The sequence below is a fragment of the Scyliorhinus canicula genome, chromosome 17, assembly GCF_902713615.1.
Source record: "Scyliorhinus canicula chromosome 17, sScyCan1.1, whole genome shotgun sequence".
Taxonomy (NCBI): Eukaryota; Metazoa; Chordata; class Chondrichthyes; order Carcharhiniformes; family Scyliorhinidae; genus Scyliorhinus; species Scyliorhinus canicula.
Window position 1 is genome coordinate 41741902 of NC_052162.1, and position 26271 is coordinate 41768172.

General features: G+C 48.0%; 1 protein-coding gene across 2 annotated transcripts in view; it reads left to right on the forward strand.

Annotated features, from left to right (window-relative positions):
• The window catches only part of zc3h12b (zinc finger CCCH-type containing 12B), a 120821-nt gene extending 95990 nt beyond the window's left edge, over positions 1-24831 (forward strand). For both annotated transcript variants that reach the window (XM_038775618.1, XM_038775619.1), the window contains exons 2-6: positions 7836-8620; positions 17722-17861; positions 18784-19018; positions 20838-20944; positions 22216-24831. In XM_038775618.1, the coding sequence (XP_038631546.1) occupies positions 7836-8620; positions 17722-17861; positions 18784-19018; positions 20838-20944; positions 22216-23642 (2694 nt within the window). In that variant the 3' untranslated portion in view covers positions 23643-24831. The remainder of the gene's footprint in view (positions 1-7835; positions 8621-17721; positions 17862-18783; positions 19019-20837; positions 20945-22215) is intronic.
• The last annotated feature ends 1440 nt before the right edge of the window (positions 24832-26271 follow it).

Genomic DNA, 26271 nt, shown 5'->3' on the forward strand with positions numbered 1-26271 from the left:
GCCATTTTCATTTTCATCTGAACGAATGTAATTGATAACGCATGTTGATTAGTCCTTTTAAATCTGTATGATATGGCAAAGCTGAAGTGGAATTGTCTGTTTTTGTACTATTGTTAGTCCCTTTTGCCAAAATTTTAATTCAGTCAAAACCCACCCTTTTGAACAGAGTTGAAATCCGGCCCTTTGACTTAGGGGAAACCCTGAGCTATGCACTGTTAGTTTCTGGATGAAAATTCTTTTTGATGCACCTGATTGGGTGACTCAACCTATGATTTCAGTGTGAAATCATTAGATGTCATCCCTATAATAGGTACACTTAGTGTATGTCTTTTAAAGACAACGTTTTCGCGAATATGAAGGAAAGTGACAATATTTGTCTGACGATGAGTTCATGTACTTGGGAATACAAGATGAGAATTAGAAAAATGACTTGAATTTATAGTGCATTTTATGTCCTCAGGAAGTCACAAGCAGTGAGTTATGTTCACAGTATAGTCACTGTTGTTATACAGGCAAATAGTATGGGCAGAATTCTCCGCACTCACGAAGGGGCGGAGAATAGCGGGCGGCGTAAATTTTTACGGCCACGCTGGTCCGACGCCCTCCCGCTACTCTCCCCCCCCCCCCTCCCCCCACGCCCGCCTCCCGACACGAATCGCTGCCCACCGTTTTTTTACGGCGAGCAGCGATTCTCAGCTGGCCGATGGGCCGATTTCCAAGGCCTTTACGACCGTTTTTATGAACGTCAAACACACCTGGTCTGACCGTTTGTAAAAACGGCCGTAAAGTCCCGATCTGGGGAACCATGGCACCGATTGGCACGGCCGTACCAAGGGTGCCATGGGCCCGCGATCGGTGGGCACCGATCGCGGGCAGCGGGTACTTACCCTGCGCACTCTTTATCCTTCCGCCGCCCCGCTGTATCCATTTGCGGGGCGGCTGAGGGGCATACCGGCCCGCGCATGCGCGGGTTTCACGCATATGCGTGGTTGGAGTCGTCCAATCCGCGCATGCGCGGCTGACGTCATCTGACGCGTCAGCCGTCGCTAACTCTGGCTGGCGGGCTTAACGAAATGCTAGCCCCAACCGGGGACCAGAATCGGTTCCCGGTCGGGGGGGGGGGGCGGAGGCTGGCGTCAAACCCGCCCGTTTTTGACGCCAGCCTCACAATTTCTCCCGGGTGCGGAGAATCACGCCCTATGTTTTTTGTTGACAATAGTTGAGGGATAGCTGCTGGCCAGGCAACCTCCATGCTCTTCCTTGAACTGCCATGGACATGAAGACAGAGCTTTAGTGGCTCAACTGACAGATAACCTTTAATTGTACAGCACCCCATCAATACTGCACTGAAGTTTCAGCTTACATTGAGAACAAGGGCTATAACTCAGCCTTTTGATGCAGATGTGAGGCTAAGTTAACATTTTAAGAAGTTAGGAGTAAGAAAGGAAGTCAGGTGGCACTTGTCCCCTCAAAGGGGAATAGAGTTGTGGATTATAGTAATAAATACAGAACGTGCTGGAAAAATCTCAGCAGGCTTTGCAGCATCTGTAAGAAGAGAAAGAGTATTAAAATTTCAACGCCCAATTGACTCGGGTACCAAAAAGAATCATAATGAACTTGAACCATTAGCTCTGTTTCTCTCTCCACAGATATTGCCAGACCTGCTGAGCACTTTCTATTTCAGATTTCCAGCATCTGCAGGATTTTGCTTTTATTGTAGATAACAGTGGGCCGGTTTAGCTCAGTTGGCTGAACAGCTGGTTCATGATGCAGAGCAAGGCCAACAGCATAGGTTCAATTCCTGTACCGTATTCATGAGGCTCTGCCTTCACAACCTTGCCCCTTGCTTGAGGTGTGGTGATCCTCAGGTTAAATCACCACTAGTCAGATCTCCCCCTCTGGTTGTCTGGGACTATGGTGACTTTGCTTCCTTTAGATAACAATGTCAGAGAAGACTTCTGGTGGCGGCCATGGAGGAGTAGGTCGCACATTTGATAGCTCCCACCTGTAACGGACCTTTGGATCTTTCCCCCCGTTTTTTCCGAATTTAATGGGATAAATTGGTGAAACAGTAAGGAGAAATTCCCCCTCCGGTGTATGGAGAATTGGACCAGAAGTGGCTGTGTGAGAAGACAAAGTCCTATAAGGGAGACGTAAGTAGAGCTGGTAACGCGGGAAAGTATGGTGGGGCATCAGGGCCATGGGGAGACGACACAGTGGTTGACGGATCAGCTGGTGAAGTTTTTCGAGGATTGCTTCGCCAAGCTGAAGAAGGACACGCTGGACCCGATTAAGGCTTCGATTGATCCAGTGGTTCAGAATCGTGCGATCCAGGAGGTGGAGAAAAAGATGTCCGAGTACGAGGAATACATAACGGTTCTGGAGACCAAGGTGGAGATGATGAACGACTGCCAGAAAAGAATGCAGGAGAAGCTGGAGGACCTGGAGAATAGATCCAGGAGGCAGAATCTCAGAATTGTTGGCCTCCCTGAAGGCAGTGAGGGATCGGATGCAAGGGCTTATGTGACGGACATGTTGGAGAAGTTGATGGGGGCTGGGGTGTTCCCTCGGCCCCTGGAATTGGACAGAGCGCACAGAGCCCTCGCGAGGAAGCCCCGAGCGAACGAGCCGCCGAGGACATGGTGGTACGTTTTCACCGTTTCATGGACAAGGAACACGTTTTGAGATGGGCCAAGAAAGAACGGACCAGCAACTGGGAGAACTGTGAGTGTGCATCTATCAGGACCTGGGAGGGGATTTGGCCAAGAGGCGAGCTGGGTTCAATCGGGCCAAAACGACCCTCTTTCAGAAGGGGGTGAAGTTTGGGATGCTGTGCCCAGCCCGTCTGTAGGTCACATGAGGAACAGGACTTCCACGTTGAAACGCCAAAGTATGGACTTTATTAAAGAAATGATGCTGGAGGCGAATTAAAAGACACTGAAGCCTTGGAGAAGTACTGTGCCAGCGATTTGTTGTGTTGGATTGTATAAATTTAAGTAGCGCTATGTGAAATAATGGGCTTTGTGATTGGTTAAAGGTTGCTTGTCTTGCAGGGAGCTGGTTAGGGGGGGGATGGGCTTTGAATTTGGTCCTACTTTTTGGGTGATTATTTTTCTAAAGTGACTGTTTCTTCACAGTTTTTTTCCTGATGTTTGTTTACTGGGGAATGTGATGCTTTTAAAATGTTTATTCATGTGGGGAGAAGGGAGAGAACAATAGGGAGACAGACTGCTTGGTGCTAGGGGCGGGCGCTATCAAGTCAGCATGGGTCAGCTGACTCTCGGAAGTGCAGTAGGGGGTGAGCAGGTGTTCTTGGGGGTTTAGGTTTCTACTGTTGTTGCTAGGGGGGTGGGGCGGTGGGGGGGAAGGTGCTTTGCTGACAGGGGAGGAACTGATACTGGGGGACAAATGGGAGGTTGGGAACGGCAACAGCCCGAGTGGACTCGAGGAAGCAAAAGGGCGCGAGTTCGAGGCTGACCTAAAAAGGATGATGGCTAGTCCGGGAGGGGGAGGGGGGGGGGGGGGGGGGGGGGGTTGAAAGCCCCCTGTCCAGGCTGATCACATGGAACGTTAGAGGACTGAATGGGCTGGTCAAGAGGGCTTGCGTGTTCTCGCATTTGAGGGGGCTGAAGGCAGACGTGGCAATGCTACAAGAGACAGACCTAAAGGTTACAGACCAGACGAGATTGAGGAAGGGGTGGGTCAACCAAGTGTTCCACTCAGCACTGGACTCAAAGATCAGGGAGGTAGCGATTTTGATAAGTAAATGAGTGGCATTCGAGGCAGGGAAAATCATGTCAAACAAGTGGGGTAGGTACATAATGGTGCGTGGGAACCTGGAGGAGGTGCAAGTGGTACTTGTGAACATATATGCTCTGAATTGGGACAACGTGGAATTTATGAGGCGGGTTTGACCCCAGACAGAGTCACATAACCTGATCATGGGAAGGGACTTCATAACAGTCATTGATCCGGAATTGGACCGGTCAAAATCCAGGACAGGGAGAAGGCCGGCTGCGGCAAAGGAATTGAAGGATTTTATGGAACAGATGGGGGGAGTAGACCCATGGGGGTTTGCACGGCCGAGGACGAAGGAGTTTTCTTTTTCTCACATGTCCACAAGTTATATTCTAGCAGCGACTTTTTTGTTCTGAGTAGGGCGCTAATACCGAAGGTGGTGGATACTGAGTACTCGGCAATTGTAGTGCCGGATCATGCCCCACACTGGGTGGATCTACGGGTTAGTGTGGAGAGAGGGCAACGCCCGCTGTGGAGACTGGATATAGGGTTGCTAGCGGACAAAGTGATCTGTGGGCGGGTTAATAAGTCCATCCAGAACTACCTGGAAACAAATGATACGGGGGAGGTCTCAGAAGCGACGGTCTGGGAAGCTTTGAAGGCAGTAGTCAGAGGGGAATTAACCTCGATATGGGCCCACAGAGAAAAGGTGGAAAGGGCTGAGAGGGACAGGTTAGTTGAGGAGATACTCCAGGTGGGCAGGAGATACTTGGAGGCCCCGGAAGTGGAGCTACTGAGGGAGCGGCAGAACAGTTGAGGAAGGCAAGGGGGGGGGGGGCGCGATCTATGAGTATGGGGACAAGGCAGGCAGAATGTTGGCACACCAGCTCAGGAAAAGAGATGCGGCGAGGGAGATAGGTAAAGTAAAGAGTAGAGACGGTAATACTGTCCTGGGCCCAGTGGGAGTAAACGAGGTGTTTAAGGACTTCTATAGTAAATTATATGAGTCGGAACCCCCGGCTGGGATTGAGGGGATCAGGCAGTTTTTGGATCAGTTGAGGTTCCCAAGGGTTGATGAGGACCTGGTGGAGGGGCTGGGAGCCCCAATTGAGATTGAGGAAATAATCAAGGGGCTGGAGGGCATGCAGTCGGGCAAGGCCCTGGGGCCTGACGGCTACACAGTGGAATTCTATAAGACGTTTTCAGAGATATTGAGCCCACTGCTGGTGAGGACATTTAACGAAGCAAGAGAGAAGGGAGTCCTCCCCCAACAATGTCGCAGGCCTTGATTTCATTGATCCTGAAACAGGAGAAGTATCCGGAGCAATGCGGGTCATACAGGCCAATTTCTCTACTGAATGCGGATGCCAAACTGCTGGCTAAGATACTGGCCACAAGGATAGAGGACTGTGTCCTGGGGGTGATAGGGGAAGACCAGATGGGATTTGTTAAAGGCAGGCAACTCAAGGCCAATGTTCGAAGGCTTCTCAATGTTATTATGATGCCCTCAGAAGGAGAGGAAGCGGAGGTGGTGGTAGCGATGGATGCGGAGAAGGCTTTTGATCAGGTGGAGTGGAATTACCTATGGGAGGCGCTGTGAATGTTTGGGTTTGGTGAGGGCTTTATTGATTGGGCGCAGTTGTTCTATCAGGCACCAGTAGCGAGTGTGTGGACCAACCAGCTGAGGTCAGGGTATTTTAAACTACACCGAGGGACGAGGCAAGGGTGACCCCTCTCCCCATTACTGTTTGCTCTGGCCATAGAGCCATTGGCCATGGCGTTAAGAACCTCTCGGAACTGGAACGGGCTGGTTCGGGAGGGAGGGGGGGGGGGGGGGGGTGGGGGGAGCACCGGGTCTCGCTTTATGCAGATGACCTGCTCTTGTACATTTCGGACCCCCTGGAGGGGTTAGGGGAAGTAATGCGAATTTTGGGGGAATTTGGCAATTTTTCAGGTATAAATTGAACATGGGGAAAAGCGAGATGTTTGCGATCCAGGCAAGAGGACAGGAGAAGAGACTGGGAGAACTGCCGCTTAGAATGGTAGGGAGAGGGCAGCACGGTGGCCTAGTGGTTAGCACAACCACCTCACGGCGCTGAGGTCCCAGGTTCGATCCCGGCTCTGGGTCACTGTCCGTGTGGAGTTTGCACGTTCTCCCCGTGTCTGCGTGGGTTTCGCCCCCACAACCCAAAAATGTGCAGGTTAGGTGGATTGGCCACGCTAAATTGCCCCTTAATTGGAAAATATAATTGGGTAATCTAAATTTATTTTTAAAAAGAATAGAATGGTAGGGAAGAGCTTTCGATATCTGGGATTCCAGGTGGCCCGGGAATGGGAGGCACTGCACAAGTTAAACCTATCCCGGTTGGTGGAACAAATGGAAGGGGACTTTAAGAGATGGGTCATGATCCCGCTATCACTGGCGCAGAGGGTACAGACCGTGAAAATGATGGTCCTCCCCAGATTTCTGTTTGTCTTTCAGTGTCTCACCATCTTCATCCCTAAGGCCTTTTTCAAGCGGGTGAATAAAATTATTTTGGGCTTTGTGTGGCCAGCTAAAACCCCGTGTGTGAAGAAAGTGTTGCTAGAATGCAGTCGTGGGCAGGGTGGGTTGGCGCTGGCGAACGTCTGTAATTACTACTGGGCGGCTAATATAGCCATGATTAGGAAGTGGGTAGTGGGGGAGGGGTCGGCATGGGAGCGGATGGAGGCGGCGTCATGTAAAGACACCAGTTTGGGAGCACTGATAACGGCACCTCTTCCGTTCTTGCCGGCCCGATACTCCACAAGTCCGGTGGTGGTGGCGGCTCTGAGAATCTGGGGGCAATGGAGGAGACATAAGAGAGGGGAGGGAGCATCGATTTGGACCCCGATTTATAATAACCACAGGTTTGTACCCGGTAGCTAGATGGCGGGTTCTGGAGTTGGCAGAGGGCAGGAATTAGAAGGATGGGGGACCTATTTATAAACGGGAGCTTTCCCAGCTTGAAAGCTTTGGAGGATAAATTTAACTTGCCAACAGGGAATGGTTTTAGGTATTTGCAGGTGTGAGACTTCCTGAGAAAACAGGTGCCGGCCTTTCCGCTGCTGCCGTCACAGGGGATACAGGATAGAGTAGTTTCCAGTACCTGGGTGGGAGAGGGGAAGGTATCGGATATTTACCAGGAGCTTTCGAGGCGGAGGAAACCCCGGTGGAGGAGCTTAAGGGCAAGGGGGAGGACGAGCTAGGAGGAGAGATAGAGCCGGGTCAATGGGCGGATGTGCTAAGCAGGGTTAATATCTCCTCATCATGTGCCAGGCTTAGCCTGATTCAAATTCACGTAGTCCACCGGGCACACATGACAGTGGCTAGGATGTGCATGTTTTTCCGGGTAGAGGATAGGCGTGCGAGGTGCGCGGGAAGCCCAGCAAATCATTTCCATATGTTTTGGGCATGCGCGAAGCTTAGAAGGTTTTGGCAGGGTTTTGCTCGGGCAATGTCCACGGTACTAAAAACGCGGGTGGTGCCGAGTCCAGAGGTAGCAATCTTTGGAGTGTCGGAAGATCTGGGAGTTCAGGCGAAAGTCTTGGCCTTTGCCTCCCTAGTAGCCGGGAGACGGATCTTATTAATGTGGAGGGACTTAAAGCCCCCGAGTGTAGCGACCTGGGTTAGTGACATGGCTGGGTTTCTCAGTGTCGAGAAAATAAAGTTTGCATTAAGAGGTCCAATGTTAGGGTTCTCCCGGAGGTGGCAGCCGTTCGTCAACTTTCTCGGGGAAAATGAAAATGCCAGCAGATGCAGTATTCGAATTGGGGGGGTGGGGGGGGTGGGGGGGGGGGGGGGGGGGGGGGGGGGGTGGAGGGGTAGTTGTTGTATGGTTGAGGTGCTGGAAGATTAGGATGGGGGGTGGGAAATGTTTATTTTACCATGTTGACGTCATTGTTTATGTTACTGTTATAAAAATTTTCAAATACCTCAATAAAATATGTTAAAAAAACAGAAGGACACTGAATTTAAACAAGTGGATTGCTAAATTATGAGACGCACTTTCCTGTGAGTGTGGTTTTCAGTGTTTTTAAACAGACTTCTCTAAACTATCTGCCTTCTTCTTCTCCAGGATTATATACTATCCCTGTGCTCCCCTGAACATAAGAAGTGTGAAAGCATAACATCAACATTGCGGAAAAAATTAATTGAGCTGAAGGACAACATCGAATATGAAAGCCAAGCTGTACTGGAAATAAAAGAGAAGAGTTTAGAGATAACTGGAGGACAGATTAACGTAATGACTGCCTGGTCAATGTTTGAGAAGCTGAATATGGAGAACAGTTCCTCCAAAGAGGCCAGGAGCCTTCATCTAGAAATTGGTGACTGCAGTGCAGATTCTGAGGACTGGACGAGCTCTGAAAGTGATTCCGAGCAGCTGCCTAATAAGAAAAAAGGGACTGAAATTGTGAGCAAACCACACCGGCAGCTCTGCCGTTCCCCTTGCCTCGAATGGCCAGTTCTTTCCAAATGCAGTGTCTTGCAGGATTTCCAGAGTGAGGACAGCAAATCCAAACTTGATGATGGATACAAGGCTGCTAGTTTAGATAAAGAATACCAGGCCAAAATGGAGTTTGCCTTAAAACTAGGATATTCAGGAGAACAGATTCAGACTGTGCTCAATAAACTGGGGTCAGATGCTCTTATTAATGACATTTTAGCTGAGCTGGTCAGACTTGGGAACAAAAGTGAATCTGAACCACAGCCACCCAGTATGGGTAATACAGGTACCCTGGTGTCCAGGGGCCAATGCGTAAAGGAGATCACTAGCCCAGAACTGTCTTTGGAAGATGAAGTTGTGGATGATTCAGACAATTTGAGACCTATAGTCATCGATGGAAGTAATGTGGCCATGAGGTATGTCCAGAGATTTTCTCCAAAGGTTTTTACTTATGTTTATTAATGGGATGTGGGCATTGTTGACAAGGGCAGCATTTATTGCTCATCCCAAATAGTGAGCCTCGTCCTTGAACCGCTTGCTGCAGTCCTTGTGGTGTAGATAGAACCACAATCCTTTTGGGAGTGAGCACAATATTTTGACTCAGTAATAATGAAAGGGATGTCAATACATTTCTAAGTCAGGATGATGTGTCACATGGAGGAGAGCTCGGAGGTGGTGGTATTTTCACGTGCCTGCTGCCCTAGCTCTTCTAAGTGGTGGTCATTGTGCCTTTGGGAGGTGCCCTCAGAGGAACCTCGCTACGTCGCTGCTTGGTGTCTTGTAGCTCACACACACTGCTGTTACTATGTGTCCATGTGGAGGAAGTGAATGTTTATGGTGGTGAATGGGGTGTCGATCAAGTGAATTACTTTGTCCTGGATGGTGTCAGGCTTGTTGAGTGTTGTTGGAGCTACAGTCATCCAGGCAAATGGAGAGTATTCCCTGACATTCCAGATATATGCCTTGTAGGTGATGGAAAGGGTTTTGGAGGTCAGGAAGTTAGCCACTCATTGCAGAATCCAAGCCCCCTGAACTTAAGTTATGACATACTGCGCATGTTCATTTTTATTTTTTCCATGAAATGCCCTTCCTCTGCCCCCAACCCCTCGCTCCCCTTCCCCTCCATCCTCTTTGCTGGAGTATCATTCTACAGGCAATGGTTGCCATTTTTCACATGCGATCATTACCAGCGAATAACAACATACATCATTGCAGAATCATCCAGTCCTAACCTAATGTCTGCACACCCACATCCAACAGATAACAGTAGATAGTTACTAGGATGAAGAACTTCTGCTTAAGGTCCCTCCCCTTAATTGATCTGCTTTGCTAGTTATCATCCTACCTTTCTTTTTCCCTTGGGCTCCTTCGAGTGTCATCTGCCACCATAAACATTCACTTCCAGATGGTTACAGGGGAAATCACATGTATCTCTCAGTCTGTGCACAGCTATATCAAGCAAGTCATCAATACTCTATTACCGACTTCCGGTTGCGGCTATGACTAGCTAAGCCGCACATTTGGAAGCTCCTGCAACAAAGGTGTTTTTGGGCCAATTGGAGGGCCCCAACGGCGCTGAAAAAACGAATCCCGGTGGGGGAAGGTCCCCTGAGGAGAACTAGACCGATTTTATGGTCGGTACCCGGAGTGGAGCGGCAAGAAAAACGGCAGCAGCTCCCCAAAAAAAGCGGGGGAAGAAAATCAAAATGGCGGCCGGCGGTGCACCGGAGGAGTGGAAGAAATGGGCGGAGGAGCAGCAGGCCGCTCTCCTCCGTTTTTTCACGGAGATGAAAGTGGAACTCTTAGAGTCCATGAACGCGACGGCCACCAGGTTGGTGGGAGCCCAGGCGATCCAAGAGGCGTCGATTAAAGATCTGCAGCAGGAGATGGCCGCGAGGGAGGAGGAGGCCACAGTCATCGGGGCAAAGGTGGAGGTGCACGAGGCACTCCACATGAAGTGGCAGAGCCGCTTCGAGGAGCTGGACACTCGGATGAGGAGGAAAAATTTGAGGATCCTGGGCCTGGAAGAAGGCCTGGAGGGGTCGGATCTCCCGGGATATGTGGCGGAGATGTTGAGCTCCCTGATGGGGGAAGGGGCCGGTCCGGCGCCCCTGGAATTGGAAGAGGCATACCGGGTCATGGCCAGGAGGCCTAGGGCAAACGAGCCCCCGAGGGCGGTGCTGGTGCGGTTCCAGCGGCTAAGTGATCGAGAGAAAGTCCTGAGGTGGGCTAAAAGGGAGAAAAGCAGCAAGTGGCAGAACTCGACGGTAAGGGTGTACCAGGACTGGAGTGCGGAGGTGGCAAAGCGGCGGGCCCGGTACAACCGGACAAAGGCGGTGCTACACGCGAAAAAGATCAAATTTGGAATGTTGCAACCGGCGCGCTTGTGGGTCACCTACAAGGACCAACATCATTATTTCGAGTCCCCAGAGGAGGCCTGGACCTTTGTACAAGAGGAAAAGTTGGACACGAACTAAAACCTGGGAGCACCGGCGGTCGTAGCCGCCGGGGGACTCTTGATTGTGCAAGTGGCCCTTTTCTTTTTCAGGCCAGGTCGGAACTGGGTAACAGTTTCGTGGAGTGTTTGGGGTGTTTTTTCTCGAACGGTTGACTTTTCTGAATATTTTGAAGGTTTCGAGTTGTTGGGTGTTTCTGTATATTTGTACTGTTGAAATCTCTATTGTGGGTCGTTGGCTTCTTATGGGGTGTTTTTTCCCGTTTCCAATTTCCCTTAGTTATTTACCCCTCTTACCCTTTTTCTTTGGGTGCTTGGGGGGGTTTTTTGGTTCTTTTTTTTTTCTTTTCGGGTTATGGTTATCTGCGGTTATTTATACTGTTTGATGGAGGGTGATGGTTGGGCACACTGTTAGTTGATAGTTAGTTAATTATTTTGGTATTTAAGTATGTAGTTAAGTATTTATGTATTTAGTTGCCATTGGGTATTTGTATTTATATCGTTAAGTTGGGGAGACGGGACGGGGGGGAGCGGGTTGATTATGCGGGTCTTTCTCGGGGGTGTTAAGGGGATCTTTCACGGGCGCAGATGGGGTGAACCGGGAGGAGTCGGAATGTGGCAGGAGCAGCCGGGTCAGCGGAGACCAGCTGACTCTCGGGAGTACGATGTGGGGTACATCGCGGCTAGGAGGGGTCCTAGCCAGGGGGGGGGGGGGGGGGGGGGAAGGGGGGGGGGGACTGGGGGGGGACACCGGGTTGCTGCTAGAAAGACCAGGGACGAGAAGGGGAGAGCCGGGGGGGGGGGGGGGGGGGGGGGGGGCATCGCTAGGGGAAGCGGGTCAGAAAAGAAGGGATGACCCGGGGCGAGCAAGGGACAAGACATGGCTAATCGACAGGGAGTAGGGACGGGTCGCTCTGCGACCCGATTGATCACGTGGAACGTAAGGGGGCTGAATGGGCCGGTCAAAAGATCAAGGGTCTTCTCACACCTGAAGGGACTGAAGGCTGATGTAGCAATGCTGCAGGAGACTCATTTGAGGGTAGCAGATCAGGTCCGCCTGAGAAGGGGGTGGGTGGGACAGGTGTTCCACTCAGGCTTGGATATCAAGAACCGGGGGGTTGCGATTTTGGTGGGAAAGAGAGTGTCGTTTGTGGCGGCAGAGGTGGTGGCAGACAAGGAGGGCAGGTACGTGATGGTGAGGGGTAGGCTGCAGGGAGAGAGTGTGGTACTGGTAAATGTGTATGCCCCGAACTGGGACGACGCGGGTTTTATGAGGCGCCTGCTGGGCCTCATCCCGGGACTGGAGGCAGGGGGCCTGATCATGGGAGGGGACTTTAATACGGTGTTAGACCCTGGGCTGGATAGATCGAGTTCCAGGACGAATAGGAGGCCGGCAGCGGCAGAGGTGTTAAGGGGGTTCATGGAGCAGATGGGAGGGGTAGACCCATGGAGATTTGGTAGGCCTAGGGCGAGGGAGTATTCTTTTTTCTCCCACGTCCACAGAGTGTACTCTAGGATCGATTTTTTCGTATTGAACAGGGGGCTGATACCGAGAGTGCAGGACACGGAGTACTCGGCCATTGCGATATCGGACCATGCACCACATTGGGTGGACGTGGACATGGGGGAGGCGCGGGACCAACGCCCGTTGTGGCGCCTGGATGTAGGGCTGTTGGCGGACGAAGAGGTGTGCAGAAGGGTGAGAACGGGCATTGAGAACTATCTGGGTACGAATGACACAGGTGAGGTGCAGGTGGGGACGGTCTGGGAGGCCTTGAAAGCAGTGATTAGAGGAGAGCTGATCTCCATAAGGGCACACAGAGAGAGGAAGGAGAGGCAGGAAAGGGAGAGGCTGGTGGGGGAGCTCCTAGAAGTAGATAGGAAATATGCGGCGGCGCCAGAGGAGGGGCTATTAAGGGAGCGGCGTAGCTTGCAGGCCAGGTTCGACCTACTGACCACTAGGAAGGCGGAAATGCAGTGGAGAAGGGCGCAGGGTGCGGCGTATGAGTACGGGGAAAAGGCGAGCAGGATGCTGGCACACCAGCTTCGTAAGCGAGATGCAGCCAGAGAGATTGGGGGAGTGAGAGAGAGGGGTGGGGATGTAGTGCAGAAGGGGCAAGAGGTGAATAGGGTCTTTAGGGACTTCTATAGGGAATTGTATAGGTCTGAACCGCCGAAGAGGAGAGGGGGAATGAAGAACTTTCTCGACAAATTGGGGTTCCCAAAGGTACAGGAGGAGCTGGTGGAAGGGTTGGGGGCGCCGATAGAGCTGCAGGAGCTAATTAAAGGGATAGGCCAGATGCAGGCGGGGAAGGCGCCGGGGCCGGATGGGTTCCCGGTGGAGTTTTACAGGAAATTTGTGGACTTGGTGGGTCCAGTGCTGGTGCGAGCCTTCAATGAGGCGCGCGAGGGGGGGGTTCTGCCTCCAACAATGTCGCAGGCCCTGATCTCCTTGATTTTGAAGCGGGACAAGGACCCGGTCCAGTGCGGGTCCTACAGGCCTATCTCCCTCTTAAATGTAGATGCCAAGCTGTTAGCAAAGGTCCTGGCAACCAGGATAGAGGACTGTGTGCCAGGGGTAGTCCATGAAGGACAGACGGGGTTCGTGAAGGGACGCCAACTTAACACAAATGTCCGGAGATTGTTAAATGTGATTATGATGCCAGCAGTGGAAGGGGAGGCGGAGATAGTGGTAGCGCTGGACGCGGAGAAGGCATTTGATAGGGTGGAGTGGGAATACTTGTGGGAGACGTTGGAAAGGTTTGGGTTTGGGGAGGGATTTATCAAGTGGGTAAAACTGCTCTATTCAGCTCCGATGGCAAGTGTGGTAACAAACGGGAGGAGGTCAGAATATTTTGGGCTCCATCGAGGTACTAGGCAGGGATGTCCCCTATCTCCCTTACTCTTTGCATTAGCGATTGAGCCGTTGGCGATGGCACTGAGGGGTTCAGGGGGGTGGAGAGGACTGACAAGGGGAGGGAGGAACATCGGGTCTCGCTCTATGCGGATGATTTGTTGTTGTATGTGGCAGACCCGGAGGGGGGAATGCCGGAGGTAATGGGGATACTAGCGGAGTTCGGGGACTTTTCGGGATATAAATTAAATCTGGGGAAAAGTGAGGTCTTTGTAATACACCCGGGAGACCAGGGGGAGGGAATTGGGAGGCTCCCCTTCAAAAGAGCAGTTAAAAGTTTTAGGTATTTGGGGGTGCAGGTGGCAAAGAACTGGGGGACCCTACACAAGTTGAACTTTTCCAGACTGGTGGAGCAGATGGAGGAGGAGTTTAAGAGGTGGGACATGGTGCCGCTGTCGCTAGCAGGGAGGGTGCAGTCAGTTAAAATGACGGTCCTCCCGAGGTTCTTGTTTTTGTTCCAGTGTCTGCCCATCTTCCTCCCCAGGGCCTTTTTCAAGAAGGTAACGAGTAGTATCATGGGGTATGTGTGGGCACATGGCACCCCGAGAGTTAGAAGGGTCTTTTTGGAGCGGAGTAGGGATAGTGGAGGGCTGGCGTTACCCAACCTTTCAGGATATTACTGGGCGGCAAATACATCGATGGTACGAAAGTGGATGATGGAAGGGGAGGGGGCAGCCTGGAAGCGCATGGATTAGGGCGTCCTGCGGCAACATAAGCTTAGGGGCACTGGTAACGGCACCATGGCCGCTCCCTCCCACGAGGTATACCACGAGCCCGGTGGTGGCGGCCACCCTCAAGATCTGGGGGCAGTGGAGGCGACACAGGGGGGAAGTGGGAGGTCTGATAGGGGCACCACTAAGAGGGAACCACAGATTTGCGCCGGGAAACACAGGAGGGGGATTCCAGAGCTGGCAGAGGGCGGGTATTAGACAACTGAGGGACTTGTTTATAGAGGGGAGGTTTGCGAGCCTGGGAGAGCTGGAGGAGAAATTTGGGCTCCCCCCGGGGAACACGTTCAGGTACCTCCAAGTGAAGGCATTTGCCAGACGACAGGTAGCGGGGTTCCCCGCGCTCCCCGACAGGGGGGTGAGTGATAGGGTGCTATCAGGGGTCTGGGTCGGGGAGGGGAAGATCTCGGACATCTATAAGATTATGCAGGAGGTGGAGGAGGTACCAGTAGAGGAGCTGAAAGATAAGTGGGAGTTAGAGCTGGGGGAACAGATAGAGGACGGGACATGGGCAGACGCCCTGGAGAGGGTCAACTCGTCGTCGTCATGTGCGAGACTAAGTCTCATTCAATTTAAGGTACTGCATAGAGCCCACATGACGGGGACAAGGATGAGTCGGTTTTTCGGGGGTGAAGACAGGTGTATTAGATGTTCGGGAAGCCCTGCGAATCATGCACATATGTTTTGGGCATGTCCGGCACTGGAGGAGTTCTGGAAGGGGGTGGCAGGGACGGTGTCGAGAGTGGTGGGGTCCAGGGTCAAGCCAGGATGGGGACTTGCGATCTTCGGGGTTGGGGTGGAACCGGGGGTACAGGAGGCGAGGGAGGCTGGAATATTAGCCTTTGCGTCCTTGGTGGCTCGGAGGAGGATCCTGATTCAGTGGAGGGACGAAAGGCCTCCGAGTGTTAACACCTGGTTAAACGACATGGCAAACTTCATCCAATTGGAAAGGATCAAATTCGCCCTGAGAGGGTCGGTGCAGGGGTTTTCCAGGCGATGGCAACCCTTCCTAGACCTCTTGGATCAGAGATAGAAACTGAGGCCATGACAGCAGCAACCCGGGAGGGGAGGGGAGGGCGGGAGGGGGGGAGGGGGGGGGGGGGGGGGGACAACGATGAAGGAAGTACGGTAGCGGCGGTGGCACGGGCAAGGCCTGCCCGAGGACGCTGCTAGAAATGATAAGTTGGTCTGACTGTCGGTTCGCCGGTGGGGGGGGGGGGGGGGGGGGGGGGGGGACGCGCGGGTAGGGGGGGGGGGGGATTCTTTTTCTTTTTCTTGTTAAGTAGGGGGGTTTGACTTTGTTTTGTTATAATTTAAATGTAAATGTGGGGGGGTTAAAATGTTTGTATTTTGAAAAATTCAATAAAAATTATTTAAAAAAAAAATACTCTATTACCCTGTGTGCTAGGCCAACCACTGCACGACCTGTCTCATAGCCCACAACAACTGGAGTGGCTGGTGTTTCTCATGTTCAGTGCGTTATAGACTGCCCTCTGGAACCATGACGAACCAACAGCTCTTTTCGATAGGAAGGCCGATTACTCAGTTAATGCCCAACCGGATATGTGAACACCCCAGACTCTGCCCCAGTATCACAGCCATCTGTCATGACACCAAAATTCTGCAATATCGAACCAGAGAAACGTTACAGTGCAAAAAGTGGCCATTCAGCCCATCGTGTCTGCACTGGCCAATAAAGAGAACAAAGAACTTGCCGCTGATTTTAATCCCATTCTCCAGCACCTGATCAGTAGCCTTGCAGGTTACAGAACTTCAGATGCAGATCCAGGTGCAGATGCCCACCACCCTCTGGGATTTTATAACTTAAAATGTCTGTAAGCAGGTTCATTTTCTATGTAGGAACACTCCATTTATTTGGGAATTTGCTATAGTATCAATCAACTGTAATTAATGAATGCAGTCTTTAATCATTCCAATTCTGTACTGCATTGGCCAAATCACTGTCTCAGAAAATACAACTGAAATATAATTAATTATGGCTTGTTATCTGCATAAAATTAGACTTGCTTGCTTCTTAGTCACTGCTTAAGGGTACTTTTTGGAACACTGATGTATTGATATCAAGCAACTAATTTCAAAAGGAGAAATGTTGACATTGGGGTAAAGGCACTATTTGGTGTTACGTTGAAAATGTCAGGTTTAATCCATTTCCTGTGATGGGATGGCTGGCTTCAAATGAACCGGCAGTTGGGTGACACATTTTAGCTTAAGCATCCTGGCTGGTACAGTGAACAAATAAAGTTGCAAACCTGATCATTACCTAGTTTTGTTTGATTGGAATTCTGAGTGTGTGGATGTCAAGTGAGGATAGGATTAGGCATGGCTGTGTTGCCCTTCATAGTGTTCAGCCCGTCATTACTCGCTATCCAAGCTTGCACAGGGACAGAATCGTAAAAACAATAGCAATTGGTGCCTTCCCCACATGCCCATTTTCTTTCTCATTCGTGCACAATCAGGACACTCGATCCCTATTTTATTTTTCCTTTTCACCACGTCACCTTGTAACTGCATGGCCCTCTCTGCCCCATGGCTGTTTCCTTTGCCATTGCTTAAGCTTCCTGGATGCCCAAGTGACAGATGCAAAGATTAACTATGCTCCTGGAAAATCTAGTTCTGGCAAAGAACTATACAAAATGGGACAAAAGGTAAAAACAAAATGAAACAGTGAAAGGAAAAATCCTCTTTCAGTAAGAATTCCTGCTGAGAAGCAGAACTATGATGTTGTTTTCCCACCATAATTAGTGATGGTGTATTGACATTGTGGTGCGAATGCCGTTAAGAAATGAAGACAGATGCAGCACTCTGTGAAATGCATAACACCCCAGTTGGGACTATTTTTACAAATCCTTTGCTATTCTAGCGAATATAATTAATTCCTCCCACGAAAGCCTACGCACGGTGATGCTTTTCATGATGTCATCTGCGTCTTCCCTAAATCTCAAGGTAGTCGATATTGAGCCGGGCAACAACATCTGTTCTCTAAAATCCAATTTTCTGGAGCGGCTGAGGAACCGTGTTTTGTTTGTTGCTTTGTTCAAAAGCCTTTGTTTTTTTTCTATTCACATTATGACCCCAGCTCCATGCCAAGGAATTTAGTTTATTGTAAAATATCGCATTAAGCCCATTTCCCACAAGATGCAAGTACTTTGTGTATCTAATTTGCAATCCCATTGAGGAATAGTTAGCATGCAATGAAAAAATATTTAATATCCTTACCCCCATTTCAAAAATGCAATCATTTACCTTGGTTGTGTTAATAAATGTTCAATAATAATGATGATGAATTACTGTACCAATACTATCCCACTCGTGTGACTTCACAATTACACCAACTACAATGTCAGCCAAGGTCAAGCTTGAAAGGAAGAAATTAATCCAAGCTTTAATTTTCTCTTGTAGTCATGGAAACAAGGAAGTGTTCTCTTGCCTTGGGATTCAGTTGGCTGCAGAATATTTCCTGGAAAAAGGACACAAAGACATTACCGTGTTTGTTCCTGCGTGGAGGAAAGAACAGTCCAGGCCAGATGCACCTATTAAAGGTAATTAAATTTGTCACATTGCGATTATGTTTAATGCTCTTGATTATTTAAAAATAGATGACATTCTTTTTTAAGTGTGAAAACTGGAAGATCTGAATTAAAAATAGAAAATGCTGGAAATACACAATTCCATGAATATTTGAAAAGAGAGTGGGGGTGGTGGGAACGATGACATATCCAGCTCATGACCATACTCACACATTACAGGTTGGATAACAGTGGGAACTGTGGTGAGCTGTTTCACCAGCTGCCCAATCACTGTCACTATTTGCTGCATTTTCTGCTCCAGGTGACTGAGAGTATGCCCACATTAGGTAGCTGTGTGCAAGTTATAGGATGTTGATCGAAAATCATCCTTTGATACACTGCCAGAGAAGGTCCCCTATTGGCCTGCCTGTTGGTAGGCTGTTCAACTGTGGATGGAATCAGAGGGAAATCTCATAATGTTCTCACTTTGAGGTCCACAAATGACACTTTTCAACAGCAGTCACTGAATGGTGATCAGGAGTGATAAAAGTACTAGATGTATTTTCATCACTCTCTAGCCAGGAGATCCCAATTGACAATCTCGCTGAATTTGGCTACTGCGTCACTGCCCAGGAATCAAATCTGAAATACATTTTGTTTATGATAAGAGTAAGTCGGACAATGTTTTGAAAATCCCTTATATTGAGTAATCCCTTATATTGTTGCTGTTTTGCGCTATTTATTTTGACGTTTTACATTCTGGATTAATGTGGTCCTGCTGCATACTGGCCCTTCTAGTTTTATTTCTCCAGTGCTGCAGAGTGCGGATGACAATTTTAATGTATTTTAGGGATCAGTCAGAAGTTCCTTTTGACACCTCTCATTGATATGGTGTTGAATGTATTTGCTTTATCGAAAATTAAATTAATATCAAAGTAACTGTTCAATTCTACAGATCAAGAACTACTACGCAAACTTGAGAAAGAGAAAATTCTGGTCTTCACACCATCTCGACGGGTGCAAGGGAGGAGAGTGGTGTGCTACGATGATCGATTCATAGTGAAGCTGGCCTTTGACTCAGATGGCATTATTGTGTCAAATGATAATTACAGGGATCTGCAGAATGAGAAACCTGAGTGGAAGAAATTTATAGAGGAACGTCTTCTAATGTATTCCTTTGTGAATGACAAGTAAGTGTTGTAAACACAAATTCTTCCCTTTCTGTTATGGTTTTCTTTCTCTATTTAAATTGTGTTAATCAAATTGAGATCTGTTAGTTACTTAGTGGAACTGAACTTGACTATTGCTATAAAAAAAAAAGGCCGTCAAAACTTTTTGTTTTGCATTCATCAGGACAGACACAAGAATACTAAATTTCAAAGGGAGCAACAATTTACACTGCATGAGAAAAGGGTTTGATTGCTTGGCAAGTTGACTCTGGTCAAGGCACGCAATGGAAAGTATTTCATTTCAGACATTCAGGGTATCAAGACACATGAGATTAGACATTGAAATATATTAGATACAAAATAAACCTCCATCTACTGTGCCCCAACAAACCATCTCAGCCACAGTTTTAGAATTGAAGATTTTATACTTCTAACAGCACTGTGGGTATACCTACACCACATAGCCTGCAGCAGTTGAAGAAAGTGGCTCAGCACCACCTTCTAATGAACATTTGGGGATGCGCAATAAATGTTGGCCCAGCCAGCGACGCCCATATTGCAGAAAAGAATTTGGGGTGAAATGACCTGTTCCTGTGTGGTAAACACTATTCAAATGTAGGGCGCGATCTACAGGCTGCATCATGCTCGAACAGGAGCACGGCACAGCAGGTAGATGCCGGGTGAAGCCTCCCGCAGACCTCCCAGCAGCCAGTACGCCTTGCAAGGCGATTAAGATCCCGCTCATAATGGGTGTCACTAAGCCAAGTCAATTTAAAACCAACTTCAGCGAACTCATTCGGGATCTACCGGCTCCCCAGGGAGGACCCATCCGGGCACAGTTCAGAACTGGCCCACACAAACGTGGAACGGCACCTGAGGGAGTGTGGGGGGGGGGGGGGGGGGGGGCCCAGGCCATTGGAGGACATTAGTTGGTCAGAGAGAGGGCAGGGTGGCCCCTGGCCCTCCCCTGGAATGTGGCACTGGCACACCAAGGTTCCCAAGTGTTACTGCAAAGCTGGCAGGAGCTTTGCCAGGGTGGCACTGCCAAGGGTCAGACCTGAGGTCATGCCCATGAAAGGAGGGAATAGGGTGGGAGGGGGCTATTGTGGGGGAATGCAGGGTAGGTAATTAGGGGCCTCTGGGAGTTTGGGGGGAATGAAGGGTAGGGGTCCTGGAAAGGGGAGGAGGGGCCTGTAAGGGGTTGTGGAGGGCCTTCAGGGACCCCATAGCGGTATGTCATCACTTGCAGTGGTGCATGGTAATGCCTTTGTGTGTGTGTGTGTGGGGGGGGGGGGGGGGTGACATTGCCCATGGGTGAGGGGTGTGGGGGCCTCTCAAGGTCACTTAGGGATTGGGACACCCTTTCAAAATAGCGCCCCGATCTCTAAGGAGTCAGTCTGGCGAGTTCAACTCCCGAGTGAGGGCTAAACGGTGAGAAACTCCCCAGGGCCCAAGAGAGTGGTTAAGTGTCATTAGATAGTGGTGGGGAACTCTCTGATTGTCGGCAGGAAGCTCCCAACAAAACCGCCACAAATAATCCTTGGAATCGTTCCCGTTAGATCCCGCCCGTAATGTTTTCCTGACCATCCATGCTGTGGATTCAGCATGGGATTCTCACTTTATTTTCAATTGGAGACAGTTTTTTGCTGAACTCTTGAGAGAATTCAAATCTATTTAATGTATGCCGCTTACAGCCAGCCGACAGTGAAGACATTCCTCAAATTTTGTCAATTTGAACGTGGTTCCAAAGATGAATGCCCCGTTTGTAACTCCATTGCAGTGGTATGTAAAATGTGTATAAATTGCACAAATGAACAGTGGTTTATTTTGTCATTTCAAGGTTCATGCCACCTGATGATCCCTTGGGACGTCATGGTCCCAGCTTGGATAATTTCCTGCGAAAGCGTCCTGTTATTCCAGAACACAAGAAACAGCCTTGTCCGTATGGTAAGTATTTAGAACTAGTGGTTAGCAGTGGGAGATGGAGGGATGTGTTACGCACTGAACTATGTTTACATTTGTATTTGTATCTTTTATTGTTATAGAACTATAAATGCCTTAATAAAAGGTTTGTATAAAAAAAACTAGCTGTCAGTTAGATCTGTGAATTAGTTAGTTCTTAACTAATTTGACCAATTTCGCTTTGGTTCAAACAACTTAAGAAAACATACTTTGATATTTTGCTAATTTTTTCCCCTCAGCTCTCAAAGATGCTGACTCTTGCTGAGGTATAATTGCATGAGTGTTGTCAGCCCTGCTGTCATCCATGAGATGATTCTTCACATATAATCAGTTAAATGTGGATAGGCAATTTGACTGTTGAGAGATTCACAAGCACTCATACGAACAGTCTTGGCTAAAGGCCACACAGATGCAGTAGCGAGCAGGGATCATTGGTTAGATTACCCAATTATTTTTTCCAATTAAGGGGCTAATCCACCTACTCTGCACATTTTTTTTTTTGGGTTGTGGGGGCGAAACCCACGCAGACACGGGGAGAATGTGCAAACTCCACACGGACAGTGACCCAGAGCCGGGATCGAACCTGGGACCTCAGCGCCGTGAGGCGGTTGTGCTAACCACTAGGCCACCGTGCTGCCCCAGGGATCATTGGTATGATCAGGAACAGATCCTGAGATTAGATCACTACCTTGTGGTCTAAATAATTAAAAGTCTTTCTGCTTTTAGGAATTGTATCTTTACTCACTACATCACAAGGGAGCAGAAACCAACTGATAACAGGTTACCTGAGAACAATGTATTTTGCTTTATAGATAAGAACATTGTTTTGTGGGTTAATGAGGTGTACAAGATGTGCAGTGTACAAGATTATGAGGGGCATGGACAGGGTGGATAGTGAGCAGCTGTTCCCCTTAGTTGAAGGGTCAGTTATGAGGGGGCACAAGTTCAAGGTCAGGGGCAGGAGGTTTGGGCGATTTGAGGAAAAGCCTTTTTACCCAGAGGATGGTGATGGTCTGGAATGCACTGCCTAGGAGGGTGGTAAAGGTGGGTTGAGCACTTTAAGGCTATAGGGCCAAGTGCTGGCAAATGGGATTAGGTACGCAGGTCAGGTGTTTTTCATGCGTCGGTGCAGACTCGATTGGCCGAAAAGCCTCTTCTGTGCTGTTTTATTTTTTGAATGATGAGGAATAATTATGTTGAAAGGAAGTTTATTTATCAATCTTGATCTTTCTTGGTTTCTGGTTATGATTTGACAGGGAAGAAGTGCACTTATGGACACAAGTGTAAATATTACCATCCAGAACGTGTAAACCAGCCGCAGAGATCAGTTGCCGATGAGCTTCGAGCCAGTGCTAAGTTGTCTGCTGTTAAAACCATGAGTGAAGGAGCCCTGGCAAAATGCGGCATTGCTATATCGGGTGTGAAAGGAGAAACTGTCTCTGAGATCAAGCGTGTTGCTCCAAAACGCCAGTCTGACCCCAGCATACGATCTGTAGTTTGCGAGCCAGAGGAGAGGTTGACACCAGCTCGCAGACTTGAAACTAACTCTGTGCCTTCTTTGGTCACTGCGTCAAGTGTACCTGCATTTCAGCCCAATAAAAACCATGCAGCCAGTGCCATGAGTACCAGATCTGCAAGCAGCCCAGTGCCATGTTCCAAACAGTTCACTCACCAGAAATCCTCACAAGATCACTTATCCACTTTACATTATCCACCCATCCTTGTAACCAACAGCCATGGAAATTCTGTGAGTTATACAGAACAGTATCCTAAATATGACTCAACTTTGGACACTGGCTATTACTCTATGATAAGTGACTTTTCAAACTTAACTATCAGCAGTATGCGTAACCGTGACAGTTATTATGGATTGGAATCAGACCCTGGATTGTATTCCAGAAACACAAGTCCTCATTCAGAAACCTGCATTACAAGCAACGATTCCTACTCTTCATACAGTGACCTGGCATACCTTGGCACTGTAGAGCCAGGTCCAGAAGATAATGTGAAAACACATCAGCCACAATCGCAGAACAGGCTCCAGCCTTTTGTTCATGGCTACCATGAACCTATAACAAGAGTGCAGAGCTATGGACCAGAGGAGCCAAAACAACCCCAGCGTAAACAGTCCATCTCTCATTTAGTTCCTCATATCCAGCATTCTGCTGTTGGAGCACGTTCCAGTTGTCCTGGGGATTACCCTGTTCCTCAAAACATCCATCCATCTGCAAGTAACCATTCAGGGCGGGCTCTGGTAATGACTAGGCTGGACAGCATTTCTGATTCACGACTGTATGAGAATAATCTAATGAGGCAACGAAGACCTCCACTCTGCAGAGAGCAGCATACTAGTTGGGATCACCTGCCATGTGTCACAGATTCATATAGATACCCTTCATATCCTTTGACTAATAATCTCATGCAGCCCGGTTATGAACCTAGCATGTTTAGAAGTATGCCAGAGAAGATTGAGCAGATCTGGAGGTCGCCCTGGCAGGGGATGCCCACTGAACAACAGGACCATCTGGCAGTGCGGGAACATCAGTACCAAACCTATCGAAACCTCTGCAACATCTTCCCAGCAGACATAGTTCATGCAGTAATGGAAAAGAACCCTCATGTGACTGACCCCCAATATCTTGCTGCAGAGATTGTTGCCAAACAACTACGTTCTGGACGGTGAAACACAAACTGTTTGAAAGATTGAAGACCAATTATGTATTGACAGGATGAACTAAAAGAAGTCTGTTTAGTGCACAACGTTTGTGAAATAGAAGTTTGTAATACAGTGGCTTTAAGAATGTTATAAATAACATTATGGCGTTGATTATCTGTAAGAGGTTTGGTAACTTTGAAGAGGAAATTAATACCTTACTTTTTTTATAAAGCATACTACCCATCTACTTTTGACTTTTATAAGTTTCCAAGTTACTAGAAGAGTAGAAATTTTCAACTGCCCCATTATAAATTTTGCAGCTTGGAATTTTAAAAAGTTGCAAGATTACAAGAGGAAATGGATGTAATTTTAAAGAAGCAATGTTTGCAAATTGTGCAGACAAGAACATAATCGTGTTAAAGACTACTTCGAGCAAATTAAATTTATAAATATTTGAACATTGCAAATGACTTGCATAGATTCAAATGATTACACTTCACGTATGGTATCTATTTCCTGTTTCAACCAAAAGAGCTTTCTTGGCATATGGCACTTCAGACCATTTCCTTTAAATCATCTTTTAAGGGTGGAAAATATGCAGCCAAAAAAAATCCTTTTTAAAGCATTATTATATGCTGTCTTCAGGCTGCACTGATGTGCCAGTATCTTTAAAAGCAATGTATACTATTGCTAAAATTTGATGAGCTTGATATGTTTCAAGCTAGGTCTTGTTGATTTTAAAAAAACGTTTTTCATGTAAGTTGAGAAGGCCTTTAGGGGCCTTTTTTTCTTCATGAGAAGGTCTGACACTGCCTAAATGTTTCTTACTGTGAAACACATGGAATGTGAGGCTGCAGTCAGGGTTGTTTCTGTCATTTTGCTAATGGCTTGCGAATGCTGTGTAGCTGTTTCTATTTCCTACAAAGGCAGCATTATCACTTTAGTTTAAAACTACCAAGTTTGTTACAAAGTTTTACTTCTGTCGGTGCACATTCTTAGTGTTTCTGAAACGTAAACATATTTAGATTGTGTAACCACTAATATATAGAGTACACCAACCTTCTTGTACTATCGCTTCACAAAACGCCTTTCTGGCGGCATGTGGTGCAGTGGTTAGCACTGGGAATGCGGCACTGAGGACCAGGGTTCGAATCCTGGCCCTGGGTCACTGTCCGTGTGCAGTTTGCACATTCTCCTCATGTCTATGTGGGTTTCATCCCCACAGCCCAAAGATGTGCAGATTAGGTGGATTGGCCACGCTAAATAATAATAATAATAATGATCATCACTTATTGTCACAAGTAGACTTCAATAAAGTTACTGTGAAAAGCCCCAAGTCACCACATTCCGGCGCCTGTTCGGAGAGGCTGGTAGGGGAATTGAACCCGCGCTGTTGGCTGTGTTCTGCATTACAAGCCAGCGATTTAGCCCACTGTGCTAAACCAGCCCCACCCCTTAATTGGAAAAAATAATAATTGGGTAATCTAAATTTTTTTTAAAAATGCCTTTCTGTATATAATTAGTAGACTGTAAGAGTCACCCTGCTGCACTGATGGCTAGCGTATTCATCCACTGAGTAACTGAATTCTGTAGAACATGAGGGTCCTAAGTTCAGTATCTGTGCTGTGTTGGCTGACTGCAACCAGGCTGGTAGTAGGGACACTGCAATTGGCCTCTAGAGATAGGCAAGAGGGAAAAAAAAGCCAGAGTTACTTGTTTTCCCACCCCCATAAAAGGAGGGAAAGTGCATTTATGTTGTTGGATAAGGACTGTTGGCTAGAATCGAGCAAATAATGCCACCTGTTCAGGTTCAATGTCTAGATCAACTGTTCATGGAGTTCATGTGTTCCACACTGATGTGGAGTGGTGTCCCTCCATCAATATAACCAATTGTTTCTCTGTTGTCGAGAGACATGCCTGTGATCCTTCATGGACTATTGCTAATTACCTGCCTTATCTACCTGGATAAGGACAGGGTTAGTCTGAGCATTGATCTCTAAACTAACTTCCAACTTTCTTAGCCACTTTAGTGAGTTTACACAGGACTGCTGCTGCCCAGGGAACCAAGAGTCAGCACCGTCAGGACAGTTGATTAAAACAAAAACACATTTATTTGTTGCATCTAATACTAATTTTATAAGCTTACATTTTAATACAGCAAACAGCAATGCCTGGAATGATCAGAAATGACCTTTGTTTGTTGATACAAATTGTATCTTTTCTTGATTGTAGAAAATTATTTATTAAATGTACAGTTATCATCGGTAGAATAGCTTTATCAAATCTTGCCACAATGTTTGTGACACTATGTGTCACTGGGAGTAGCCCATCGGTATGTATGAATTTTTACTGGGCACAGTCGTTTGTAGACCTGAATTTTTAATTCATGTTCTTCAGATGTGCACACATATTGTGTACAATACTTGCATCATTATTTATAATGTATTTATTAGGATTAAAAAATATTGTTTCCAATAGCAGCCAAACGTAATTCAGGGTTCTGTTTTACACTAGGCTATCTTATTGCAAAACGAAATAATCATATTGTTTATCCACTATACTTGTCAAAATCTGTTTAAATTTCAGGCAAACGTCCCTTAATTATATCTGCTCTAATCATTTGTGCTTACAAAATAAGATTTTACATCCATATTCT